Here is a 23,265-nt window from a genome sequence, read left to right on the forward strand (position 1 = left end):
CTCTGATCATCTGTGAGGTTTCCTTTACTACAGATTTTAATTCTTTTAAATTTCTGGGGGACAATGGATCCAGTGGTTTATCACATACAATAACCAATTAGGGCCACATCCTCTGAGTTCGTGACACTAACAGCTCTGCTGTGTTTTATGTTGCTCATTCTTTGATGGATGGTGTGTTGCAGAGCTATAATCCTCCCTTCCATCACAGGTTTGAGGTCCTCAGTCAGAATCTGCAGGGGTTTGTCCACAAAAGCTGCTCCACTCCACTGCTTGGTGCTTGGTTTCAAACACTGCCACATCTCATGCTAAGCCCCCTCTTGCCCTGGCCGGAGAGCTGGCTGCCCTGCCACCAGCCAGGGCACACCAGCTAGAGGACAATAACAACCTCCTCCACCTCCTCCTGGCCTGGGACATTTTCTTTTACCAAGGGGATTTGGATGAACATCTGCCATCCAGGGAATTTTTTCCGGGGAAAAAGAAATAGTTAATTCTGGCAGATAACTTTTTCTTCCTCATTGGGGTCTGGAAGCGTGGGCTGAGCTGTGCTGTGAGCCACTCGCACGGTGCTGGCAGGGCTCCCAGGGTGGCTGCGATGCACCAGTGAGTGGACACAGGGTGCACCATCACTTCTGGCTGAGATCAGAGCTGCTCCATTAAATGTAGCTCAGAGGCCAGGATAAAAGCATTAAGCCTTACAGCACTGCATTAAGATTCTTCCTTCAGAAAGATTTTGAACTGAAAGTTTTTTTCCTCAGCTCTCCCTTGTCATTTGCACTTCTGTGAACAAGCTGGAGGCCAAAGGTAGTAGAGAAAGAGATCCCAGATTCTCAGGTGTGTCCATACCTCCTCTGGCTGCTGCAGATCAGTGTCTGAAACTTTAACACACCTTCAGATCACCTCACCAGGACAGCTCGGGTCAAGAGGGTAGGGCAAGGAGTCAATACTGCAGAGCCACAGGCTTGGTGGAGGTACAACGGTGGTGGCAACTTCCTATGCCACGGTTCTGCTACAAAGGCTGTTAAAAGGCAAGAACAGATTTTTTTGCCTTTGACACACAAAATCCTGATTGCCCGGTAGACATTACATGGATAGAAAAAAAAGCATTCACAGAGCGGTGACCCCACCACCCTGCTGTGGAGCAGGGGAGATTTCAGAAGTCTGAACTTTCCCACTTCTGATCAACATGAGACAAGCATCCTTCAGATGCTGTAATGGATCTCTGCTGCATAGCTTTTAATTTAGTAATGCATTTCAAATCTAGTGTAGGTATTTGCAATCAAAAGACAGAAACAGCTGCCAAATAACTCTGTGCATTAGTCCTTGGCTTTGCTGGATGGCACAGAACAGCCTTCAGCCATCAGACTGATCATCTTGTTTAAACATTAACAGACTTCAAAAAAAATTCATCATCACCTTGTTTCCCAGGTGATGTATTTTTGACAGAACAGGTCCTGGGGAAGATGTTGGCTCTCAAGAGAAGTAAACGTTTGGTTCAAGGTGAGGAATGACCCTCCAAAGGGATGTTCTTCAGCCGTGCCTGAAAAGTGTTCCTTTTAGCTGCATTTCTTCGGTCAGTGAAAAGGAATGTTTCCTATCAAGGCAGCGTATTTACTTGCTCAGCATCTGTTGGTTTCACTAGGATCCGGGGCTGCAGGGAACTCTGCTGCTTGAGTTATGGCATTTCCTTCAACCCCTGCTCAGCTGGGTTTTGAACCTAACATGACCGCATTCTACAAACATCTCCAAGCATCATTTTTTCCTTCAAGAACTACTTGCACTGCAAGTTCTGCTTTCCAGCAAGCAGATATTCCTCCATCCTGACATAATTCTGCTCCTCTGGATCGTATCCAGCCATGATCAGGCTGTGTCAGGTTCTCTACAGCATGACTGTGCAGCCTATAGGCATAGATTGCCTATGGTGTGTGAGATGACACAGGAGGTGTTCTGGGAACAGCTTCTTGCACCTCTGTGCTCCCCAGGAAGCACAGCAGTTGCCACCACTTTCTTCTGAAATGTGGTGATGGTGATGCTGCTCCTACTCTGCAGACCACTAGCTTGCAGTAAGCAGCTCTGAGACATGTGCGGCTCAGTAGCCATGGAGCTGCCAATGCAGCAACAGATGTGCTGCCCCAAGCCCTTCCACGCCAGCAGCTGGCAGAGCCATAAGAGCATGCAGTAAAGTCACCTGGTCACCAAGCGTTTTGGTCCTGCTATGCTAAGGCGGAGGCAGCCGCAGGCACGCACAGCAAGTGAAAGCATCAAGGGCTTTGTCTTCTGCACTGTGAAACTCAGAATAACTTCAGTAGCATGGACCCATTTGCTGATAACCTGTCTCCTTGTGGTCTTGCCTCATCTGGGCTTTTTCAGAGGAGCCTTCGAGACATAGGCTCCTGCCTGATCCCTTTCACCCTTATATCTTTCCTGGCTCAAAAGAATGAACAGAACTTCTTCACAGGGAAGCCTAAAACAAAAATCTGAAGCCCACACACCAATACAGCCTTCCAAGACCAGCTTCATGCTCTGCTAGCTGCTGGACTGATCAATTATCAATTCCCAGGTGTTACTACTTAACAGCAGTGCAGATCATTTCACTCTAGCCGAACAATGTTTCCAACTCCCTAGCACTGATTTCTATTAGATTTTAAATGCTTAATATCTGATCCTGCTTTCCTTTCACATCATAACACCTGCAGGCTTCAACAGGAATTTTGCCAGCAAAAGGACCATAGCTTGTGGTCCTTCCTAGAGCTATTGCTCACCAAAGTCGCTGCATCTGGAAAGCAGACAAAATAAATAAATAAAAATATTCCTGGACCTTTGATCGTTACTGATTAGTGCTATTTACACTGGTACCTGCATAAAGGAGAAGGTAATATAATAGATGGCCCTTCTGGTGGCGGTGTCGGAAGAGCCAAGGACAACTGCTGTGTCTGTAGACCACAGTTGCAAGCACAGTGAGCTGGGTACAGGGACTTGGTTTGGAGAAGAAAACCATTCTCTCCTGTTCAGCCTGGCACTAAATGTAGTCACTGAAACTGCCTTTTGAGGATCCCCTAGAGAAGATCTAATGAAACCGAGTTAAAAAGAAGAAACCATTTTTCTTAACGATGTCAGAGTGATAACTCTGTAGAGCAAACTGTCAAGACAAGCAGTAGGTTCACCCTTCTCCTGAAATTGTCATAACAAGACTGCACTCTTTTCTGTATGTTGTCTTTTAGTTAGAAGCCAGAACTTGGCTCAGTAGCGAAGGAGGTAGCTGTGCTACACAAGGTGAGTCTCAGTAACAGACTGCTCCTTTCAAGTAAAGCTAGGAAAAGTAGAGGATGAAAGAGATGATCTACTGTGAGGGAAGCACGGGTAGGACAGGTAACCTGCAGAGATCTAGCCATGCTTTAGCAGTCTCTCTGCTCCCACAGCTTTCCGAGCACAAACAGCAGCCAGAGGCAGCCTCCTCCCTATGACCCCCTTGTGCTCAGGGGGGTTAGCAGAGTTAAGACATCAGATTTCTGTTGTATTGTTGGTGGCACATAGCTGGGACACGTGCATCCTAAGCTGCTTATGCCTGGCCATTGCTTACGTGCGGGGGATGTGTAAGCCGTAAGGTTGGGAAAGAAAGATGGGGGTCTAGTGAGACGGGGGTATGTCTGTATTGCATGATGCAGTGCAGTAGGGAGTGATGCGAGCTAACGGGCACAAGGTGGGGAAATTAAGTTCCAGAGATGGAAAGAGCTGGCACCTGAGACAGCTAATCTGAGGGGGGTGGGGTATCTACTTTAGTACATAGTATGCTGGGTTGACATCAGCTGCCATACAGGAGCTTTAAAATCTGCTTCTACATTGCGTACTGTTTCCACTTGGTTACCAAACTCAGTCTCTCTCTCTTTCTCTCTCTCTCTCTCACTTCTAGGCTTGATAGTCTACTTAGGAATGATGGCAGGGGCTGTCGTGCTGGGAGGCCTTGCTGATAAACTGGGAAGAAAGAAATGCCTCACCATATCACTTGCCATCAATGCTGCCTTCGCGTTCCTCTCCTCCTTCGTCCAAGGATACGGATTCTTTCTCTTCTGCCGCCTTATCTCGGGCCTCGGGTGGGTAACTGGTGAATCCACCCCATGTCCTGGAGGAGTCCCATCACAGCTGAGCGGTCTGGGTGTGTGGGGTAGGAGAAGGAAGGCTGCCCGGGAGATGCATCTCGGGTACCAAGCTGGGATGGCACTACTGTTCAGCACGTGTGGTTGCATTACCTCACTCTTGACCCTTAAAGCGTTAGTGGTAGGAAAGTTTAGTCATTGACATTCTTCTGGTGCTGCCCAAATTGTGCAGAAAGGTGAACGAGACTGAGAAATGCCCACCTGGGTTTGCAGCCCTGACTGCCAGGGCCTCCAATGAGACACTCAGCAGTTCCCATCGCCTGCCTGTATTTTGCCTCCCTAAAATGAGGGATCACAAGATAACAACAGAGAAGATGTCGAGGTGAAGAGCAGGGGATTACACTGGCTTTATATAAACTGTAGAGGAAATTCAGTTTTCAGAGCATGAGAAGCATCTTGTTTATCTTTGATGTCTAATACCAGTCCAGCCACAGAGATTTGCATTGCTCCTACAAGTCTCACTTTTGTGTAGTGTGTCTGTGAGTGTGACCTTCCCTCTTTATATGTGCAATCCTCACTACAAAGACATCATAGAAGACTCTTATTCTTCCCCTGTGCTGTTTTTTCTCCTCAGTATTGGGGGTACCCTCCCCATCGTGTTTGCCTATTTCTCTGAATTCCTATCTCGTGAGAAGAGGGGGGAACACCTGAGCTGGCTTTGCATGTTCTGGATGATTGGTGGCATTTTTGCTTCAGCAATGGCCTGGAGCATCATCCCACATTACGGTAATTGGTTTGTGCTATTGACTTTTGACAACACCACGTTCCTGCATCACTGCACTACTCCAAACCCCTGCACAGGTAGTGTTAGTCGGTCCTTACACATCACAGCATAAACACTGAAAATAAAAGACACCTGAAGTGCACACAAAAGGTCTGATAAATTGACTGCACGAATGATTGATTGATACTAAGGCTGTAAATAGGACTGGCGAGGGCTGCTTTGCATCAAAAGCTTCAAATATACCCCTTGAATTATACTGCTAGAGCCTGCGCTCTTAATCTAAATGTCAGTGCATTCAGGGAAAACTGGACCGAGATTATATTGCAAAAATTGATCCAGTTATCAAAAATAACTTTAATCAGGGAATTACTTGGTACAATGAATGACATCAGTGAGAACAGCACATGCTCTTTTCCTTAGCCAAATGCCAGCGTGTATCTGGCAACACATCTCCCCAGCATGTGACAGGCTGGAGTCACATCTGACTTCACCTGAATAGGTTCAGGAGTGGAATGGGTTCCCTGCCCATGAGCTGGAAGTGGGAGAGGAAATAGTAGAAGGATGTACTCCGAAACAGATTCATAATCTGAGGAGCAAAAGTCTGCATGTCACGTGGTATCCTTGTAACTCCTGTATATCCTAGGCAAACATCAGAAGCAAATATCTAGTGGAAAAGATTAATTCCCTCAGTATTCAGTGACACCAGCTGTTTGCAAAATCCTGTTTGAGGAAAGTAGGACAGGCCACAAAGACCATGAAGAAAAACACTAACATTTAGCTACCTATCAATTCATTTTTACCGTGTTTAAAGTGCACTCAGTATAAAGAAATGTTCATGCTTTTGATTGATATGACAGACCATTGGAACAAATAGGCAAACTTACTGCGTAGTGGTTGAAATAATTCTATTATATGCAACTACATTTGTTTTAAAAAGTCCTGATGTACTTACATTACATTTATTTTTCAGATTATTTCTTGATGTGGTCTTATAGCTTCTCTTTTTGGTGTCCCGTGTTCCACCTACTATTTTGGAACTTTGTGAAATGAGTAGAGCACCATGGCTGACTCAGATGAGACCTCTGCAGAAACCATTGCTTGATGACTTCCTTATTATGCGAATGAAAATGTTTATAGAAAAACACTGAATTAAAAAATACTTCTCAGATTTGATCTTAGGGAATGTAAATGGAACAATGTAAGAATGATGCTGTACTTTCTAGTTCTTAGCAGGGGAATACTTGACCTGGTCAGACATCAGGAAAAAAGCAGGAGAGGGGGAATCTGAAATGTGGGATTAGGTTCCTGATTCTTCTAACTTGGAATCCCAGCTCAGGTTTTGCAGGTCTGGAAAAAAATAAACTTGCTTTCCTAGCTCACTTCCATAAAATGTGAAATACCCGTGTGACGTATGAGATGGAAAGGAGCTGTCTTTAACATGCCTCTCAGATCAGAGAAGATTTAACCTTTGTAAACTTTTTGTAACATCACTGAGCAGCAATAAATTATGGCCCTCATTCCTCTGCCCTTTCCCAGCCGTACTTGCCTACAGCTGTGTGGAGCTATTCTTATCACTGGATGATTTCTAAACTCAAAGATAAAAGAAGCTTTTTAAAAGGCAGAGCCTGTGCAAGTGTGTACCATTTTCCGTAATGAACATGAAGTTCATTGCTCCTATCTACTTGCTGTTATCCACTGAGCACGCTTTCGAGCCTCTGAGAGCCATCGTTACTCAGACTAGCAAACTTTCAACCTGTCTCCACGTCATACAGGGCTGTAAATTTCAGAGCTGGTTTAGGAAAGAAAAACCTCAGAATTCTTGGTCAGTTTTTAAAATTTTTTGGCTCTTTCTGTTTCCAGGCTGGGGGTTCAGTATGGGAACCCAGTACCACTTCCACAGCTGGAGAGTCTTTGTGCTTGTCTGCTCCCTGCCCTGCGTCGCCTCCCTGGTGGCACTGAAATTCATGCCTGAAAGCCCGCGGTTTTTGCTGGAGGTAATGTGATTAATCTGAACGTTGCAGTCTGATATTAGCAGAGAATAGCTGGTCCCTAAGGTGCCATTGTCTGTCTGTCTTTCTCCCCTCGCACATGCACAGCATAAGCTCAGAGGCAAAACCACTCCTACATGTCTACACTAGCTCCACAAATTGCTTGAACCCCAAAGACTATAGACTGCAGGGTCAATCAACGATGGTTAGTGCCTCACTCCCAAATGTGGTACAGAAAGAAGGTGATGAGGACTGGGAATTTTATAAGTCCAACCAAGTCATTTTGAAAACATCTCACGGAGTTTGGGTATGTAACTACTGAATCCTGGTGGAAGAGCAAAGGACAGAGTACAATTTACTGAGTAAAATACACAAACCTCAGAAATCTTAAGCAAGTATTCTTTACTCCCCTGTCACAGATGGTGAAGGGGCTGCAGCGTAAGTCTTACAAGGAGTGGCTGAGAGCACTGGGGGTGCTCAGCCTGGAGAGGAGGGGGCTCAGGGGGGACCTTATCGCTCCCCACAGCTGCTGCAAGGGACTGCAGCGAGGGGGGTCGGCCTCTTCTCCCAGGTCACAAGTGATAGCACAAGAAGAAATGGCCTCAGGTTGTGCCAGGGGAGGTTTAGATTGGGGATTAGGAAAAATTTCTTCACCAGAAGGGTTGTCAAGCACAGGAACAGGCTGCCCAGGGAAGTGATTGAGTCACCACCCCTGGAGGTATTTAAAAGACATGTAGATGTGGTGCTTAGGGACATGGTTTAGTGGTGGCCTTGGCAGTGCTGGATTTATGGTTAAACTCGATGATCCTAAAGGTCTTTTCCAACTTAAACAATTCTGTGATGATATGATTCTAAGTTAACCCTGCAAGTTTTAGCAGAGGTGGGATTAGAGCTCAGGTCTCCTCATCCATCTCCTCTTCTTCTGGTTCTAAAACTCTGTTCCTGACTCCTCTTCTGCCTCAGAACAGTTTTAGGGCAACTCCTTTCTTCAGCACAGAGATGCTGCGCTCCGTGAATACAAACTGTGATTTCAGCTATTTGCATTTAATGCAGCCAGTGCTGTATGTGTGCTTCTTCTCCACTGTATTGGACCTCTAGAGTTGGTTTCTCTCTATGCTTTGATAAATTACAGAGCTGGCAACTCCAACATTTGTTTTCCTTTTCTTTGGTGTTTTCAGATAGGTAAACATGATGAAGCCTGGATGATCCTCAAGCAAGTTCATGACACCAACATGCGGGCCAAGGGTGAGCCAGAGAGGGTGTTTACGGTGAGTTTAGCAAAGCCATCAGCATGTAAAAAGAAAAGCTGGACATACCTTCCTTGGCGCAGCACAGCACCAATTTATTCCTCCTTGGGACTCTCTCCAGACTCTCCCAGACATCAGAAAAAGGGCTCTGAGATAGGTTTTTTGCATTTAAAATTAGATGCCAATCTGTTTTTTCAAGAATTAGTCAATCCTGTGAATTGCAGTGAGTACTCTTAATTTCTGGTGTTACTCTACAGTGCATAGACCAGTGATTTTCCAATTACACACATGCTTATTTATTCTGCTCTAAGAGAGTAAGACCAAACAAGAACAGTATTAGTCATGTGGGAGATCTGAGTCACTCCTTTCTCCATTCTGGCTTCTAATCAAACTCTGATTAAACTTCACGTACCTTCTAATGAGCTTCCCAAACTCCACCTGCCTCATAGCCGATCTCTAATCTCTCCAAGGGAAAGTGGGATGAGTGGCTATTACTCATTAGTCTGCTGCTTGTTGTGAAAAAGGTCACACCAGTGGACTTCATTAATATTAAAATCAGGTAAAAGGTGCATGCTGGGGTTAGTTGCAAATTACCATAATTTAGCTGTAAACTCCTAGGGAGCCAGCCAGGGAATAGCTCTTGATTTATGCTTTTAAAGATGAGACTACATGTGCTTTTAAAGGATGGAGAAAAGGATATACAGTTGTTTGTAAAGTATGTCTTTTGGAACAAGGAGAGCAAGGCTCCATGTTCAGAAGGGTTGTCATGAAACAGGGCCCCTCAGAAGTGATCCTGCAAGAAAATTAAAGTTTAATATCTGTGCATGAGAGTTGTGTGCAGGTTCAGATAGGAACTTAATGAGCAGATGTTATTTTTAGGCTACCAACCGTCTGACAAACGTGAACCCTCATAGCAAAGGCGAAGGAGACCTGCATGGCAGCAGGAAAAGAGGAATCAAACTTAAATATATGTGTGTGTGTGTGTGTGTATCTATGTTAAAGTAGGGCACTGTGAGAGTCTGAGCTGAGTAAGAGAACGAAGGAGCAGCTGCACAGCATTCATTAGTGCTCATTACTCCATCCAACAGTGTCATGACTGCCACAGCATGAGCTGATCTCAGTATCACACCTCACGATATGGCGCACTGGCTGAATCAAGATTTACTGACATCCCTTGGCATGGGCGGACAATCAGTGTGGCTGGTGTAGCACAAACTGTCAGATTTTCTGTTTTTCTGATAGGCCAGAAGTTGCCAGTTTATGGTGAGTCAGCTGGTACCGGGACAGTTCCAGATCTGACATTTAAACAGTGCCAGCAAGAGAACACGGAGACTCCGCAGCTGAGCCAAGGCTCCCATTCATACTCAGAAATTTATTCAGTAAATTTTCACCTCCTTGTTGTGTTTACAAACAGATCTGCTTTCCTTGACTATGTCCTTTATTTAAAGTTACTGAGCAAATATTTTCTGGGATCCATTTTTAAGGGGTTTTTTATGCCATCCAGGTGTTCAGTGTTGAAAATTCAGACTGTTTTGGTGATGTACACTGATTGTGAGGTGTGGGCTCACTTGATGACAGGATGCATTTTCAGATGCAAAGATTCCCATCTACACGTTCATTTGTCATAGAAGTTCTGCCAGTGGTACTTAAAAAGGTGCTGAATGAGAAATATTCCTGCCAGTTGTCTTTGAAGAAAGAGATTCTGTGGGTGCTGTTTGATGCAGATACAAGTGGCTGATCTTGGAGATAATTTTTACTGTAATAACCTATTCCCAGTTTCTAGTGGGAGCCTAAGGGATAGAGAAGTAAGGCACATTAGCCAATAAATGAAAGATTAAAGTGGATGTGATACACTTAAAACATTCTATGGATGGAGAGAGGGAGAGAGAAAGGGTGGAGGGGTGGATAAAAGGAAGGAAGGAGAATAGGCTTCTTTCCGTAATAAAATTTCTTGCTGTAATTAGATCAGTTAGCTCAATTGTTAGTGATAACATTCAAGAAAGAGGTAGTAAGTGGTATCAGGTGGAAACATTTCCCAGAAGAGAGTGGAATTTAAAATCTACCCACAATCGATTCTAGAAACTTCAGTCTGATTTTTTTTTCTCCTTTTTATTTTCTTTTTTCCAGGTTTCCTATATCAAAACTCCAAAGCAAGTAGATGAATTTATTGAAATCCAGAGCTCAACAGGGACCTGGTACCAGCGGTGGCTGGTCAGAATCACGACTACTTTCAAACAGGTAAAGAGAGGGAAAAACATCCCACAAGGGCTTCTGAGCTTCAGGCTCCAGCGCCTCGCTGCTTTGGGTCACTGTGCCTTGAAACCCTGACTCTCACTCAAAAACATCTGCTGGTGTTTGCGGAGGGCTGTAATCTCATTGCACTTTCTGTGCAGATGTGTGCAGCTGCAAACTCCCACACTGCCAGCCAGGCCCCGAGATGCCCCGTGAGCCTCACGGTAGTGCCGCTGTGCAGAGCTTCCAGGACAAGCCACAGCTCCAAGCACTTGACTCTCCTGATTGATTCCCTCTCCCCCAAGCCCAAGTGATTTTACCACCCACAGTGGATTCAGAAGAGTGATTGCTCCTTGGTCCTGCTGAGACTGAGTGTCTAACAGTGGTATATTGTCTCTTTGGCTAATTTGGCCTTTCACACACACTATGCTTGCTTACCTATGTCCATGCAGAACTTTGTGGAAAATCTTGCTAGATCTTCTAGTGTAGAAGGATGAGCTTAAAGTAAATGAGACTCTTTCTTAATTAATAACAGTTCAGGTGCTATACTACTACTATATTTATGTAGCAGGTGAAGAGCATGAGGAGTTATGTCCCCTCATGTTCCTGGCAGTGTTTTCTGCAGGGTCAAGAGGAACATATCTCGGTCTGCCTCCTGCTCTGCTTGGCTTCATCCCTACCTGTGTTCATCTTACCCCTCCTAAAGTGCCAGCAGTTTGGGGTTTTCCTCTTCAGCGAGCTTTAGCTCAGTTTGAAAGCGCCCCTGAGACCATACATATATTTAAAAAGACAAAATCATCAGAGGCTCCGAGAACAGGCTCATATCCACATTTACTGATATAACCTGAGACACCGCATCAGCCCAGCCCTAGTCATGCCCCCCAGCTCATTACAGACGTTTCAGGTCAAGTACCCTGGCACAAAGCTAAGTGATCTTTTTGTAAGTCATTTATCTCAATAAATATGGTTTTTAACAAACACTGAATATAAGCCACACATCTGAGCTTCCTCCAATGAGCCCTTTTTACTGACATTAGATTTACGATGCACTCAGAAATTAATCAGCCAAGTGTCTGCTTGGGCGTCCTGGCAGCTCATTCCTTCTCATGGATTTGTAGGTCTGGGACAACGTGCTATATTGTTTAACAGCCCAGTACAGGATGAACACACTGATGCTGGCTGTGGTTTGGTTTACAATGGCCTTAAGGTAAGGTACTTCTTTAACTTCTTCAAGAAACTAGAGGGCCCTCAGAGTTTGAATAATTATTTACACATTTAAATAAACTATTAAAAATTAATCCTGGTCTTATTTTAAAGAGTCTTTGTGTACCAAGCCTTGCTCTCTTATGAACCATTGATCACTCTAATTGCTTATAAGAGTACAAGGTGCTTTGAACAGACCAGGACTTGAGAGGTGGGCAGTAGGGTGGTAGTATATTGACTTTCTCACCCCTAGATCTTCCATTTGATCTTGTCCACACAAAAAAGATACAACCCTACCCGATTCTCAGCTGTTCCTTAGTCTAGGTCAAAACTGTTCAGGTGAGCCTGAACCTAAACTACAAGTAAACTTAGTCCAACTCTCACTTAAACACCACACTTAAAGAAGTTTCCAAACTTCCTACTGCTCTGCTAGTCTCTTGGGCAGCAAGGATAGCACATTGCTCTATTTCCCAGCCAAGGAATCAAACTTAAATGAATTGTTCTGCTTGAAGTGCATGAAAATGGATCAACATGCTTCTGAGATGAGCTGAGTGTGTCCAGCAGGGAGACACTTTGCTTAGTCCTGTGTCAGGGCTGAGCACGAATTTGTATCAGAAATGGATTTGCATTAGGAGTTTAACAAGTTTACAAGTTACGAAGTAGATCATTGGAAAATCACCACAATATTTGCAGTGTCAGTATCTTGTACCCGTAATGTACGTCTCCTATCCTGCTACAGTTACTATGGCCTTATCGTCTGGTTCCCTGATATGATCCGGTATCTCCAAGAAGAGGCATATGAATCCCGAGTGAAGATATTTGATGAGGAGGAAGTCTCACACTTCACCTTTAACTTCACCCTGGAAAACCAGATCCATAGAAATGGGGAATACAGAAATGATAAGTAAGTGAACAGAACTTGGTTCAATGCATTCGGAATGAAATACGTTTCTAGAAAACTTTTTTTTTTCCCCCCATCAACTTGAAAAACTCTGTTGTTCTTTTGGATGCTCAGTTTCTATCTCTCAGATCCCAAAGGCAGTTTTCCACAGACCAATAGACTTTTTATCCTGTTTTTCACACACTCTGCCCCCGCCACTGGCATCTCCAGAGCCAAGGGGATGCCTGTGAGGAGCCCTGCTTCCAGCAGCCCCTCGCTGGGAGGGGGGCGGTGGGCACCCACCTGGCTGGGCAGCCCTGGGTGCAGGGGTGACTTCCCTGAGCACACACTGACATCTACTGGTCTTGGGCAGCAGAGCCCATCGCTTGTGAGACTGCTCTGCTGCCTCATTTCCAAAAGGAAAAGCAATTTTCTCTCGAAGTCCTCAGTGTGACCTGCCCTGCCTTCATCCTGCAGCCCATCAGTGCGTGCTGTGTCCCGGCCAGCTGTGCTTCTGGCACACCGCTCGGCATCTCCCCCCAGAAGGAGTGCGTCACCTTCTCTTCTAGTGTTTTGAAGTCAGGGAGGTCACTGTAGCAGAACATCACTGCTTTCCTCCCTTTCTTCTCCTGTTTGGGGTGGGCCTGGTGGTTTTTTCTTCCGCATCCACACCCCAATCACTCTATGTTCCACAACGATATAAATCCTCGTGATTTCTAGCAGGCCACTATCACTTTTCTAAAACCCAATAAAATGTGTGGGAAAAATACTGCCATGTAAACCCACTTGCGATCCAGTTGCCCCAGATAGGCTAGGCAGAGTGTTGCTCCAGCTGCCTTGCTCTGTGTGGGGAGGTCCCGCTCGGTGTTCTTTACTACACGAAGCACTCATTGTTTTAATCTTCACGGGTGAAACCATGCCTCACTGCCCAGCCAGGTTGTTCCTCTCTCCTCAGAAAATATTTGTCTCCGTTTCCTTGGTATATATCTGATAGACATCGGTGGGGAACCTCAGCATGTGTCCCCATGTCCTTTCAGAGACCTTCCCTGCAGCAACGAGCTGTGCTTGACAGTATAAACCTAGCCCCATAATTCTTATTCCCCTGCCTATCGAGTAGCCAAACAAAGTCTGATGAGATGTGGATGGTGGTCACATTTTGGGATTAGGGAACCTTATCTCATACCCAGATGAGATACTCAGTTCTCACTAAGTCCATTGAGAATTAAGGATGCTGAGCACCCTTGCAGTATGAAGGCATAAAGATATGATGTACCTCACTATTCTCCTGCCTTGGTGTTCTCCAATTCACAAACTTAAAACCTGATCAAGCCCATTCCAGTAATGCCCAGAGCATATCTCAATATGATTTATAGCTGCGTTTTCCCTCCAGCCCTTGGAGTTAATGAGTTAAAACTCCATTGAACACCAGGCCGTTGCTATGTGGCTCTTTTAAAGATGGATATTAAGAAAGCAGACTGCAAGAGAGGGACTTCTAACAGTCTTTGGGAGTAAATACATCACAGACCATTACTGAGCAAATGCAGAACAGCTTAAGTTTTGTTGTAACCTATGAGACCTTCTACACAGAGCAAAAGACTTGAATAGTCTTCTTGTGGTACTTTGTGCATTAATAATATCTGTTAGTAGCTTCAGTTAAGAAACCCTGCAGTGCTCATTTAGTGATGTAAACAGCCATCATGCTACATGGTGTTGTAAAGTGCTCGATTCAATTAAGTTTCTCAGAGTATGTTAGAAGGTTTTTTATTCAGTGACAGTCGTGGCCTCCTTAACTAGAGCAATAATGCTTGCTCTTAATAGCTCCTTACATCTTCCAAACATGCCTGTGCATTAACTAATACATCTTCTCACTGTGCCTGCAAAATTTCACAGGTGAATCAATATTGTGTCATCCTTCAGACAGGCAGGTCAGACATGTCAAGCTTCCCATCAGAGAAGAAATCAATCACCTGACACAGTTGATTATTTTTAGCGTAATCTGTTTTCGTTACAGGATAAGCAATAGTCCCCAAACAGAGATGGTTACAAGCAGAACGCAGATAATCTCCCCGCACTCTAGAAACCCTGCTGCATTTTTGCTTAAAGAATCAGTTTGACTTTAAACAACTCTCAGAAGCCTTTCACCAAATGTTTCAATGGGCTCCTGATAATGTCTGGTTTTATTTATGCTGGAGGAAGGGGCGGAATAAAGAAGGCAGCTAGGTCAGCTCACAAATAAAATGCCATGCGGTGAGTGATATTATGTCTTCTGCAGATGGACTAGTAGTGAATGTGAGAGGACTTGTGTACACTCAGCCTTAGAAGCACGTTTTCTTAGATGGGACTAGTTTGAGGAATAGAAAAACTGCCAGAAATCCTGAAAGGCCTATTTCTCTTTAAAAAAAATCCTTCTTCAAACCCTTCTGTCCTACTAAAATACAAAATAAGTAAGCATGGAGTTGGAAGGACAGTTATACATTCAAGCAATGCCTTTTCTGTAAACGACCCTAGAAACTGCCTTTGGTGCTGTGACTCCTGAAACAGCCCTTACTTGCTATACAGTGTAGGAAATAATGTAAGGCACGGGTTCAAGTTCTGTTTCCTACCCCACAGATTTATTGGCATGAAATTCAAGGAAGTAAGATTTGAGGATTCATTATTTGAGGAATGCTACTTCGAAGATGTGACATCCAGCGAGACCTTCTTCGAAAACTGCACCATCATCTCTACTGTCTTTTATAATACTGGTAATGGGATTCCTGCTAGGGTCTCATCTGTGTAATCAGGAAGTCTTTTATCAGATACTGGGAGAAAGGATGATAAGCATCTGTGCATTTGTGTATGTGCTCTGTGTAATGAGAGTCATAGTAGAAAAAAGAGGGGGATGCATTTGGAAGGAGTCTTCAGGTTGCTCCATCAGTGTTTTTAATCACATGGCTTCTGGTGTCATGGGCATCTGCATGGGAAATGCAAAAAGTCTGCACTCAGACCTTGGCAGGTTAAAGTAATGACAAAATGCTGAGCACTTTTAACAGCTTGATTCAACAAATGTGGCTTAAACTATAATTTTAACCAACCTGTGGTTGATGATTGTAAGCAGTAAAATATTCATTAATCCATTCTGAAAAAGCTTTTTGCTTCTACTCAGAGAACAAACCATAATGCCATCAAAGCAAAAGCCTGCATTGCCCTGTCCTTGTGGCTTGGGGATACTGGTCCAGGTGACTCCACAAATAAACGGAGTGGATGAGCTCACACCCACCAGGTGCCAAGCATACAGCTAGAGTTTGCCACTAAAATAAAAACTCCCTGGCCATTTCCATTTGATGAGGTGCTCCTCTCAGATCTTTGATTTGTTTTTGATCCTGACTTCTGTTGCTGCTGTACGAAAGGGGATCAAGACTTTGCCTCTTTCCCTCACAGATCTCTACGAACACAAATTCATCAACTGTAGGCTCATAAACAGCACGTTTCTGAAGGAGAAGGAAGGCTGCCATCTCGACTTTGAGGAGGACAATGATTTCCTGATCTACCTGGTCAGCTTCCTGGGCAGCCTGTCTGTGCTGCCGGGCAACATCATCTCTGCGCTGCTCATGGACAAAATCGGGAGAATAAAGATGATCGGTGAGTGGGGACGATGGGTGCATGGCGCAGGTCGTGGATGGGAGCATGGCTCTGCAAAGAGCCAGGGTCAGTGAGAAGGTCTCGCTGCATCTGCACACACCAATACGAGGGGAGGTGGCTCAGGTGGGGCTAAGTTATTCCCATATCAAAAGGGTAAAAAGATGAGGCAGTGTTGTATTCTGTGGCACTGGGCAAGTTACCTGCTCCCACCTCCTCACCCTGCTTTTCTGTGTATCTGTGACATCCTCCGTTTTTATTTTGGCTTTTATGTCAAAGCCTGCGTGTTTATCCAGTGCTCAGCACAACAGGGTCAGAGCTGAAGCAGGACCTCTCGGTGCTCTTGAGTTGATGCTGATGTCCATAGCACTCTGTATAAAGAAATAAATGCTTTGCTTGTAGCAATACATATTCACAAATATTATTTGATGTGGCCGCTTAACAGCCCAGGAGTTCCCTCTTCCAGTTTCTGATTTTCAAATGATTTTGCAAAGAGCTTCAGAGAGCATACAGTAAATTAAGTGGCCATGTCACAGCCAAGCAAGATGCCACCCTTTAGCGATATGGTAATAAGTTATCACCTTATCAGCTCTATGATTACTTTGGAAACTTCTGGTGTTTCTTCCTCCAGGGTTCAGACCTTGCTCTCCAGGTACTATGGGAATCATGCCTTGAGGGACAGCCAAGTGAGTTAATAAAATCAGTGCTGTGGCTCAAGGATGAGGGATGAATCACTCTCCCAAGCTCTCCTCTCTCTTTCTCCTCTGAGAACAGAGGGATGTTCAGTTAGCTTAGCCTCACTGTCAGACAGGTTAAGGTAAGCCAAATGACCCCAGCAGTGTGTCAGGAATATACGCTAGGGGCGAAATGACCATTCACGTAGTGAATTTGGAAAAGACCCAAACAAACCAGTGGGTCTGTGGGGAGTAAATTAAAGAAAGCTGAACGAGAATCAGATTGTCCACCCTGCAAACATGTCAACACGTCAGCATTTTTGTCTAGAATTGTGATGACAGCTGGAATCCTAAATGCTTATTTCTTCTGCAGAATGAAAAGTACAGAACAAAAATTAGTAACGACGCATTGAAACGTTTCACTACAGAATTTTCAGTTGAAACAGCCTTCTGGCATCCCATCCATATCACTCTGTTGAACATATTATTTCTGGTCAGCTTAGCATGAAAACGGAATTTCACTTCTGTGCTATGTGCCTCGCTGGGACTTCAGTTCAGGGCCGTCATGTTCCCCTAAACCCTCTCCTGTGCCCATCAGCAGATCTCCTGGTGCCCGCGTGGTGACCCTAACGCTGCATTGTACCTCTTCAGCAGGGGGAATGTCCACACCACACGGTGGGGGACCTAGTTTGGCCAGGTACCCATGGAGGAGAAGTGAATATGGAGTCCTGCACAACAACTTTTCATAAACAGGGCACCACAGCGGCGAGATGCAACCTAGTGTCCAAAATAAAGCATTTCAGTTGCAGTTCAGCATGCAAATTATTTTGGATGGTATCAAATTGATTAAAAAAAAAAACCTCAAACAAACAAACAAAATGGATTTCTGGTAGTAAATGGAGATATTTCAGCAACAACAGAACTTTGCAGTGAAAGATACTTTGATTTTGTGAAAATTGCATCTTTCAGGTGGAAATTCCCAGTGGGGAACAAGGAGTGATGTAGCCATTAGTATTTCTGAATCTGAACTGTGCCTAACTGAGCATGAACGTTCTCACTTTCTCCCTCGGTGATGTTCATAAAATTATGGCTCCTGTGCAAATGTGCCATGAAATCTAATGATGTTCTTATAATTAAGAGAGACCTCAAATGCTTCATACAATTGACTGTAAATTATCCTAATTGGGACTAGAAATGTGTCAAGTGATTTCAATATGATATGAAATGCACCAGCTCTTCACTCAAAATTCAAGCTGAAAAACCTTCACAATGATTCCTCCTCATTGACTTTCATGTTTACTTGCCTCTGCTCTTTCTGGGTCCATCTGGAAGTCTGAGATGCTGGAAACCTGCCTGGAAAAGCCTGTCTTCAGAGTCTTCATAGGGCAGGATTATCAGCAAGATCAGATGGTCACTGAGAACATTTTCAGGCTGGTTTCCAGCATCGGCAAAATACAGACAGGCAACATCAAGGTATTTTTGGATTCCTGCAGATTTAATTTGTTTTGGGGTGAAACACCGTCGCTTGAAAGCCATCTTTGTCAACAAATGTGTTTGCTCAACTGTGGACAGGGGAAACTCGTGCCAACATTTTTCTCTTGGTTTCCCCTTGTAGGTGGCTCGATGTTGATCTCAGCAGTGTGCTGCTTCTTCCTTTTTTTCGGCAACAGCGAGTCGGCAATGATTGGCTGGCAGTGCCTCTTCTGCGGGGCCAGCATCGCTGCCTGGAACGCCCTGGACGTGATCACTGTGGAGCTATATCCCACTGACAAAAGGTGCTCAGAATATGTCTCCTTTTAGTCTCCACCCTTTGACTTTGTCGTCTTGGTTCCTGAAAAAAAAAAAAAAAAAAAAAAAAAGTCACTCTAGATACATGTAGATGGGGGATGTGTATTTTTTATTATTTTCACCAGTCCTTAACCACTGGGTAGTCCTGCAGCTGTACTGGATCAGCATAGACAATTTGCAAACCTAATTCCGCATGGTGGCTTGTATGCAGGGAGTCACGTGCGAATATGGAAATTCTGGACAAATAAAATATGGAGTCTGTCATCTCCATGAACGTGCATGGAGGTCTGGTCTTTCAGACCGTCCCCCAGCCTCTTGTCATAGCTCATCACTGTGACAGCTTTCCCTTCCACAACCTGGAGACAACCACTTGCACAGAATGGTTTGGGAGATGGGGCAGCACAGGAAACTTTGGGAGAATGTGCTGCTGATGAAATCTTTCCTTACAACATCATTATCAGCCTTTTTTGCCTTTTTCAGGCTGTTGGAGGAAGCCAGGAGGTAAGGAGAAGGACTGTGCTTTGAAGGCAGTGTGCTTTTAGCTGCCAGGTGAAGCGGGATTTGGAGGAGAGCTGTGGTTGTTTCTCTGGTGACAAGCCACTCCAGCCAGCGCTTGGAAGGGATTTGCCAAGTTCTAGAGCAGGTTGAGGCCAGCTGTCCTGGGGAAGGGCAAAGGCTGACACAGTGGGCCACTCTGGGGCTAGGCAGAAGCCAAGATGAAAAGGAGAAACGAGTACACACAGACATTTTCCTTATTCACACAGACATGCAAAACAGAGACTTCTGTTTATCTATTTATTTATTCTGCCTGGCCTTCCTTGCTAGAAGCATAGCCTGGGCAACATAAGAGCATCCACAAAATTACCCATCCAGATCTTCTGTAGTTATGCCAAGAACCTCCCACCTAACCACTGCTTTCTGCTGTTCTTCCCCACAGGGCAACGGCCTTTGGCATCCTCAATGGGCTTTGCAAGTTTGGTGCCATCCTGGGGAACTCAATCTTTGCCTCTTTCGTAGGGATAACTAAGGTGGTTCCCATCCTTCTGGCTTCCTCTGCTCTGGTTGGAGGTGGCCTGCTCGCCTTGCGCCTGCCAGAGACTCGAGAACAGGTCCTGATGTGAGCAACTGAGGCCAGGGGGGCCGGGGGGGCAGGCGTAGAAGAAGAACAAAAAAGAGCCATGTTTGGAACAATCAAAATGTCCATCGCTGTCCTGTTTTGTTGATACCTCAAAGAGAGATGGCAGAGGGAAAGAAGAGCCCAAAGGGATAACCCCCCCCCCCGTAGTTTCTGACCCTTTTACAGCCACGACTGGTGCATGCAGCTGCCCCGCACCCCTTGCAGAGCTCGGGTTAACCTTGCCTCGGCGGGGAGCCTGCCCCTGCCCTCTCCATCCCAGTGTAACCTCACAAGACGCCAACAGCGGCTTCGTGCATGTGTGCGCCCGCGTGGGTGCGAGCGTGTCCGACGGGAGAACAGATGCTGCCCCCCTCATGCCTTTGCCGAGCTGTGAGATGCCGCCTGCCTTGCCCAGCACCCCTTGGCAATTCATAGCAGCTGTGCTCAGACAGGAGGGCATCCAAAGGGGAGGCAGGTAACAACCCTACTGCAGGCGAGCTACAGCCATAGGGACAAGAGCTACAGATATGGCTAGTGACACTAGCTGTCTTGAGTTTGGAGTTACCACCCAAACTGTCTGGAAGAGTGAGAGTCCTGATTTCTGGAGGATATGAGGATGGGTGATCGGCGCACTCAGAAGAATCAGGGTTTCAAAGCCCTTTACTGTCTTTACTTGGGCATAGAGAATCACTAGGCACCTTCTTGGTCTGGGAGAGGAATATATACAGAATTATATACATATATATATGTATTTGCACATACTTTCAAACATACATACACACATCAAAATGATAAGCTATCAAAATTTATAATTTTTGATTTCTGCACCCTTAAGAAGATCTTCAGAGAGACGCTAAAAAATAATCCAAATAATTTGAGATTATCTGGAGTAATGACCAATTTAGTAACACTTCATTCTTTATATCCAGACACCAAATATTGAAATGTGTTGATGGCTGGGAATATATATTTCTATGATGATTAAGAGGTTTTTTCCTACAGCTTTCACAGGAGAAATTGATATGATGTTGGAGCATTCTGCAAACCAAATGTGTACATATTATCCAGTGTAAATAGGGGATTTTTGGTCTAATACCTAGAGTATGGTAACTGTGAATATACCAGCATTTTAGCCATATTATTTAAAGAATATGATGCTTGATTTTCTTATCTACTTGGGTCTCATTGAAACACTGTAAGCACAGTTACTTAAAGCCATTTAACTTGTTACACAGGGAATGCATGCAGCAAGCTTTCACTGTACAGAACATTAAATTCCCCATTAAGTGGCACGGTTAACTTTGATAACCTGTAAAGACCATTTTTGAAATTCATATGCCCTTTTTATCAGATGACTTAAGTCCTGTTGCACCTCAAAGCAAAGCGAGTTGTCTATTTTTGGATATTTTTTCTTAGGAAGCAAGAATGAAATTCATACTGTAAAATAACACACCAATGCTCACAACTGGCTAGATAATGTTAAGTAGACCTTTCAACAAACTCAGCAATGGACCAGAATTTATCAGAAATTGTCACATAACACAGGGAATTTGTCTCACCAGGAAATTTTGTGACATAAAAAGTTCTTTTGTACTTTTGCTAATGACCTTCCTACTTAACTTTCTTTGGATCCCTCTTTTTTTTTTTTTTTTTTTTTTTTTTTTAAAACATTCAAAACTAGGCTGAAATCCAGCAGGACTGAAGTATAACACCTCTGCCTTCAGGTGCACAGAGACTGTCAAATACACTAACAGCTGACACCAGGGGCAGCCCCACGCAGCCGTGGGAGCCAGTGCTGGTGCAGCTGAAGGACACAGAGCATGGTTAGATCACAGGAAGCAATGAGATCTGATGATGAGGCAAAACCCTCTAATGAGCATCACTTCTATCATTGCATCAATCAGGGATAAATAGTTACGGAGCAGCTAGGCTACAATGGGCTATTTGGGATTTTTGAGATTTATTCTGAGGTTTATGAAATTGATAAAATCACAAGCTGCTGTAATAACTGAGCTTATTATGCCTCATTTCTTCATTTTATGGGTAGCTTAGGGCCTTTTTTGATTTGTCTTCAAAACAGCAAGGTTCCTTCTCTAAGGTAGGAGTGAATGTAATTATGTCCTTTGGCAGCGGTTCACAGCTTCTGTTGAGAATCATAGCCCAGAATGTGTTTTGGGTTCTTGTTTGTTGTTTTTTTTCTTTAAGAATGTCTGGTCCTTTTGTATGGGAGAAGCAGCTAAATATGTATTTCAACACACAAGATCACCATGGTCTTTATGTTTCATCAATTTTGTTGGGCTGTGCATGCCAATTACCACATTACAAATAGGGTGAAAAAATTATTTCATTTTCTAGACTACTCTGTTTTGCTCCTCCGTGGAGCCAGAATTTGTCTCTATTTATTTTATGAAGCGCTCTCATTTACGTATCATCCAATGCTCTGACAGCAAACCTGTCTGGTTTTGTTGTCCATTGACATTTTACAGTGACACTAATGACATAATTTCTTTTGCAAAACTTCTTTGTTAATTTTTGGAGAAGGAAGAATTTGAGGTCTTGAGGGGATAGAAATGGTAAGGTAATATCAGGAAATATTATCCAATCTTAGAAACCTTTCTTCTTTAGAGAATGGCTGTTTCACAGGCTGCTAAACCTCGCCTGCAAGAGATTAGCTGAGACAAGGTAAAGAGCAATAGGATCTTGTTGTCAGTGTCACCTGGGCTACATGTAGAAACTCTCTGCACCCCTAAAATGCATGGGTCAGTCACTTGAGGTGTAGAGGATGATGCACATGTGTTGGGACACGGCTCCTCTCCCTGATGGACCAGGGAGTTCATGATCTAATAGGAAAGGGCAAACAGGCACTGCAGCTGGTACACAGGAGCCTGGGAAAGGACAACAGTGAGCAGGGAAGGAAGAAAGGAAAAGCTAAGGAGAAACCGCATTGCCTAGCCTTAGATACCTACGAGTTAGATATCTAGATCTGAACTCATCACCCTGGGTTCCCGTTATTCTCAGTCGAAAGGCACAGGCAATTTCTCAGGCACCGTGCCGAGAAGATGGCTCGCCCTGGAGAGCCTGGCTCCTCTCCTTCCCTAAGGGAGAACTCCAGGGCAACAGCTCCAACTCATTTGCCTTTGTGACACCCAGACTGACGTTTCCCATCCAACTTCAGTGTGAACAAGGCTTAGTCAATACTCCTGGTGTGTTTGCTTATTGTCCTTGTCGTGGTGTAAATCAGCGTAGGCTTCGCACTACTGCTCTCCAGAGCAAAACGGTTGATGGTGCAGTCCCCTCAACATCGGCTGCATTTTGATTTGGGTCTCAGTTTCAAGCCCAGGACTACCTGCTGGGCTGAGCCTGAGCCACAGAGCCCTGGAGGTCCGTAGAGGGGGAGATTTCTCATCAGGCACCTCCTCTGACAGCTCGGCTTTATTTCGACTGTAAAATCAGCAAAAAAACCACCTGCAGCGCAAGGGCCAGCATGCCTCCTCCAACGGTCCCCCCTGCCTACGTCTGCCACAGTGAAAAATCTCCTTGTCTTGGATACACTGGATCACCCACAGAGAAAACTGCTGACCACAGGTCCACTACTGATCCCTGCAGAGCACTATTTCCTCGGATTCATGAACTTTACTAGTAG

General features: G+C 44.6%; 1 protein-coding gene across 3 annotated transcripts in view; it reads left to right on the plus strand.

Moving 5' to 3' along the window:
* The window catches only part of SV2B (synaptic vesicle glycoprotein 2B), a 66,903-nt gene extending 45,623 nt beyond the window's left edge, over positions 1-21,280 (plus strand). For all 3 annotated transcript variants that reach the window (XM_056347656.1, XM_056347658.1, XM_056347655.1), the window contains 11 exons: positions 3,908-4,088; positions 4,726-4,877; positions 6,736-6,869; positions 8,042-8,131; positions 10,238-10,348; positions 11,461-11,549; positions 12,285-12,449; positions 15,036-15,169; positions 15,846-16,046; positions 18,333-18,492; positions 19,443-21,280. In XM_056347656.1, the coding sequence (XP_056203631.1) occupies positions 3,908-4,088; positions 4,726-4,877; positions 6,736-6,869; positions 8,042-8,131; positions 10,238-10,348; positions 11,461-11,549; positions 12,285-12,449; positions 15,036-15,169; positions 15,846-16,046; positions 18,333-18,492; positions 19,443-19,626 (1,601 nt within the window). In that variant the 3' untranslated portion in view covers positions 19,627-21,280. The remainder of the gene's footprint in view (positions 1-3,907; positions 4,089-4,725; positions 4,878-6,735; positions 6,870-8,041; positions 8,132-10,237; positions 10,349-11,460; positions 11,550-12,284; positions 12,450-15,035; positions 15,170-15,845; positions 16,047-18,332; positions 18,493-19,442) is intronic.
* Positions 21,281-23,265: the final 1,985 nt, after the last annotated feature.

Source organism: Falco biarmicus, chromosome 7 (assembly GCF_023638135.1).
Source record: "Falco biarmicus isolate bFalBia1 chromosome 7, bFalBia1.pri, whole genome shotgun sequence".
Taxonomy (NCBI): Eukaryota; Metazoa; Chordata; class Aves; order Falconiformes; family Falconidae; genus Falco; species Falco biarmicus.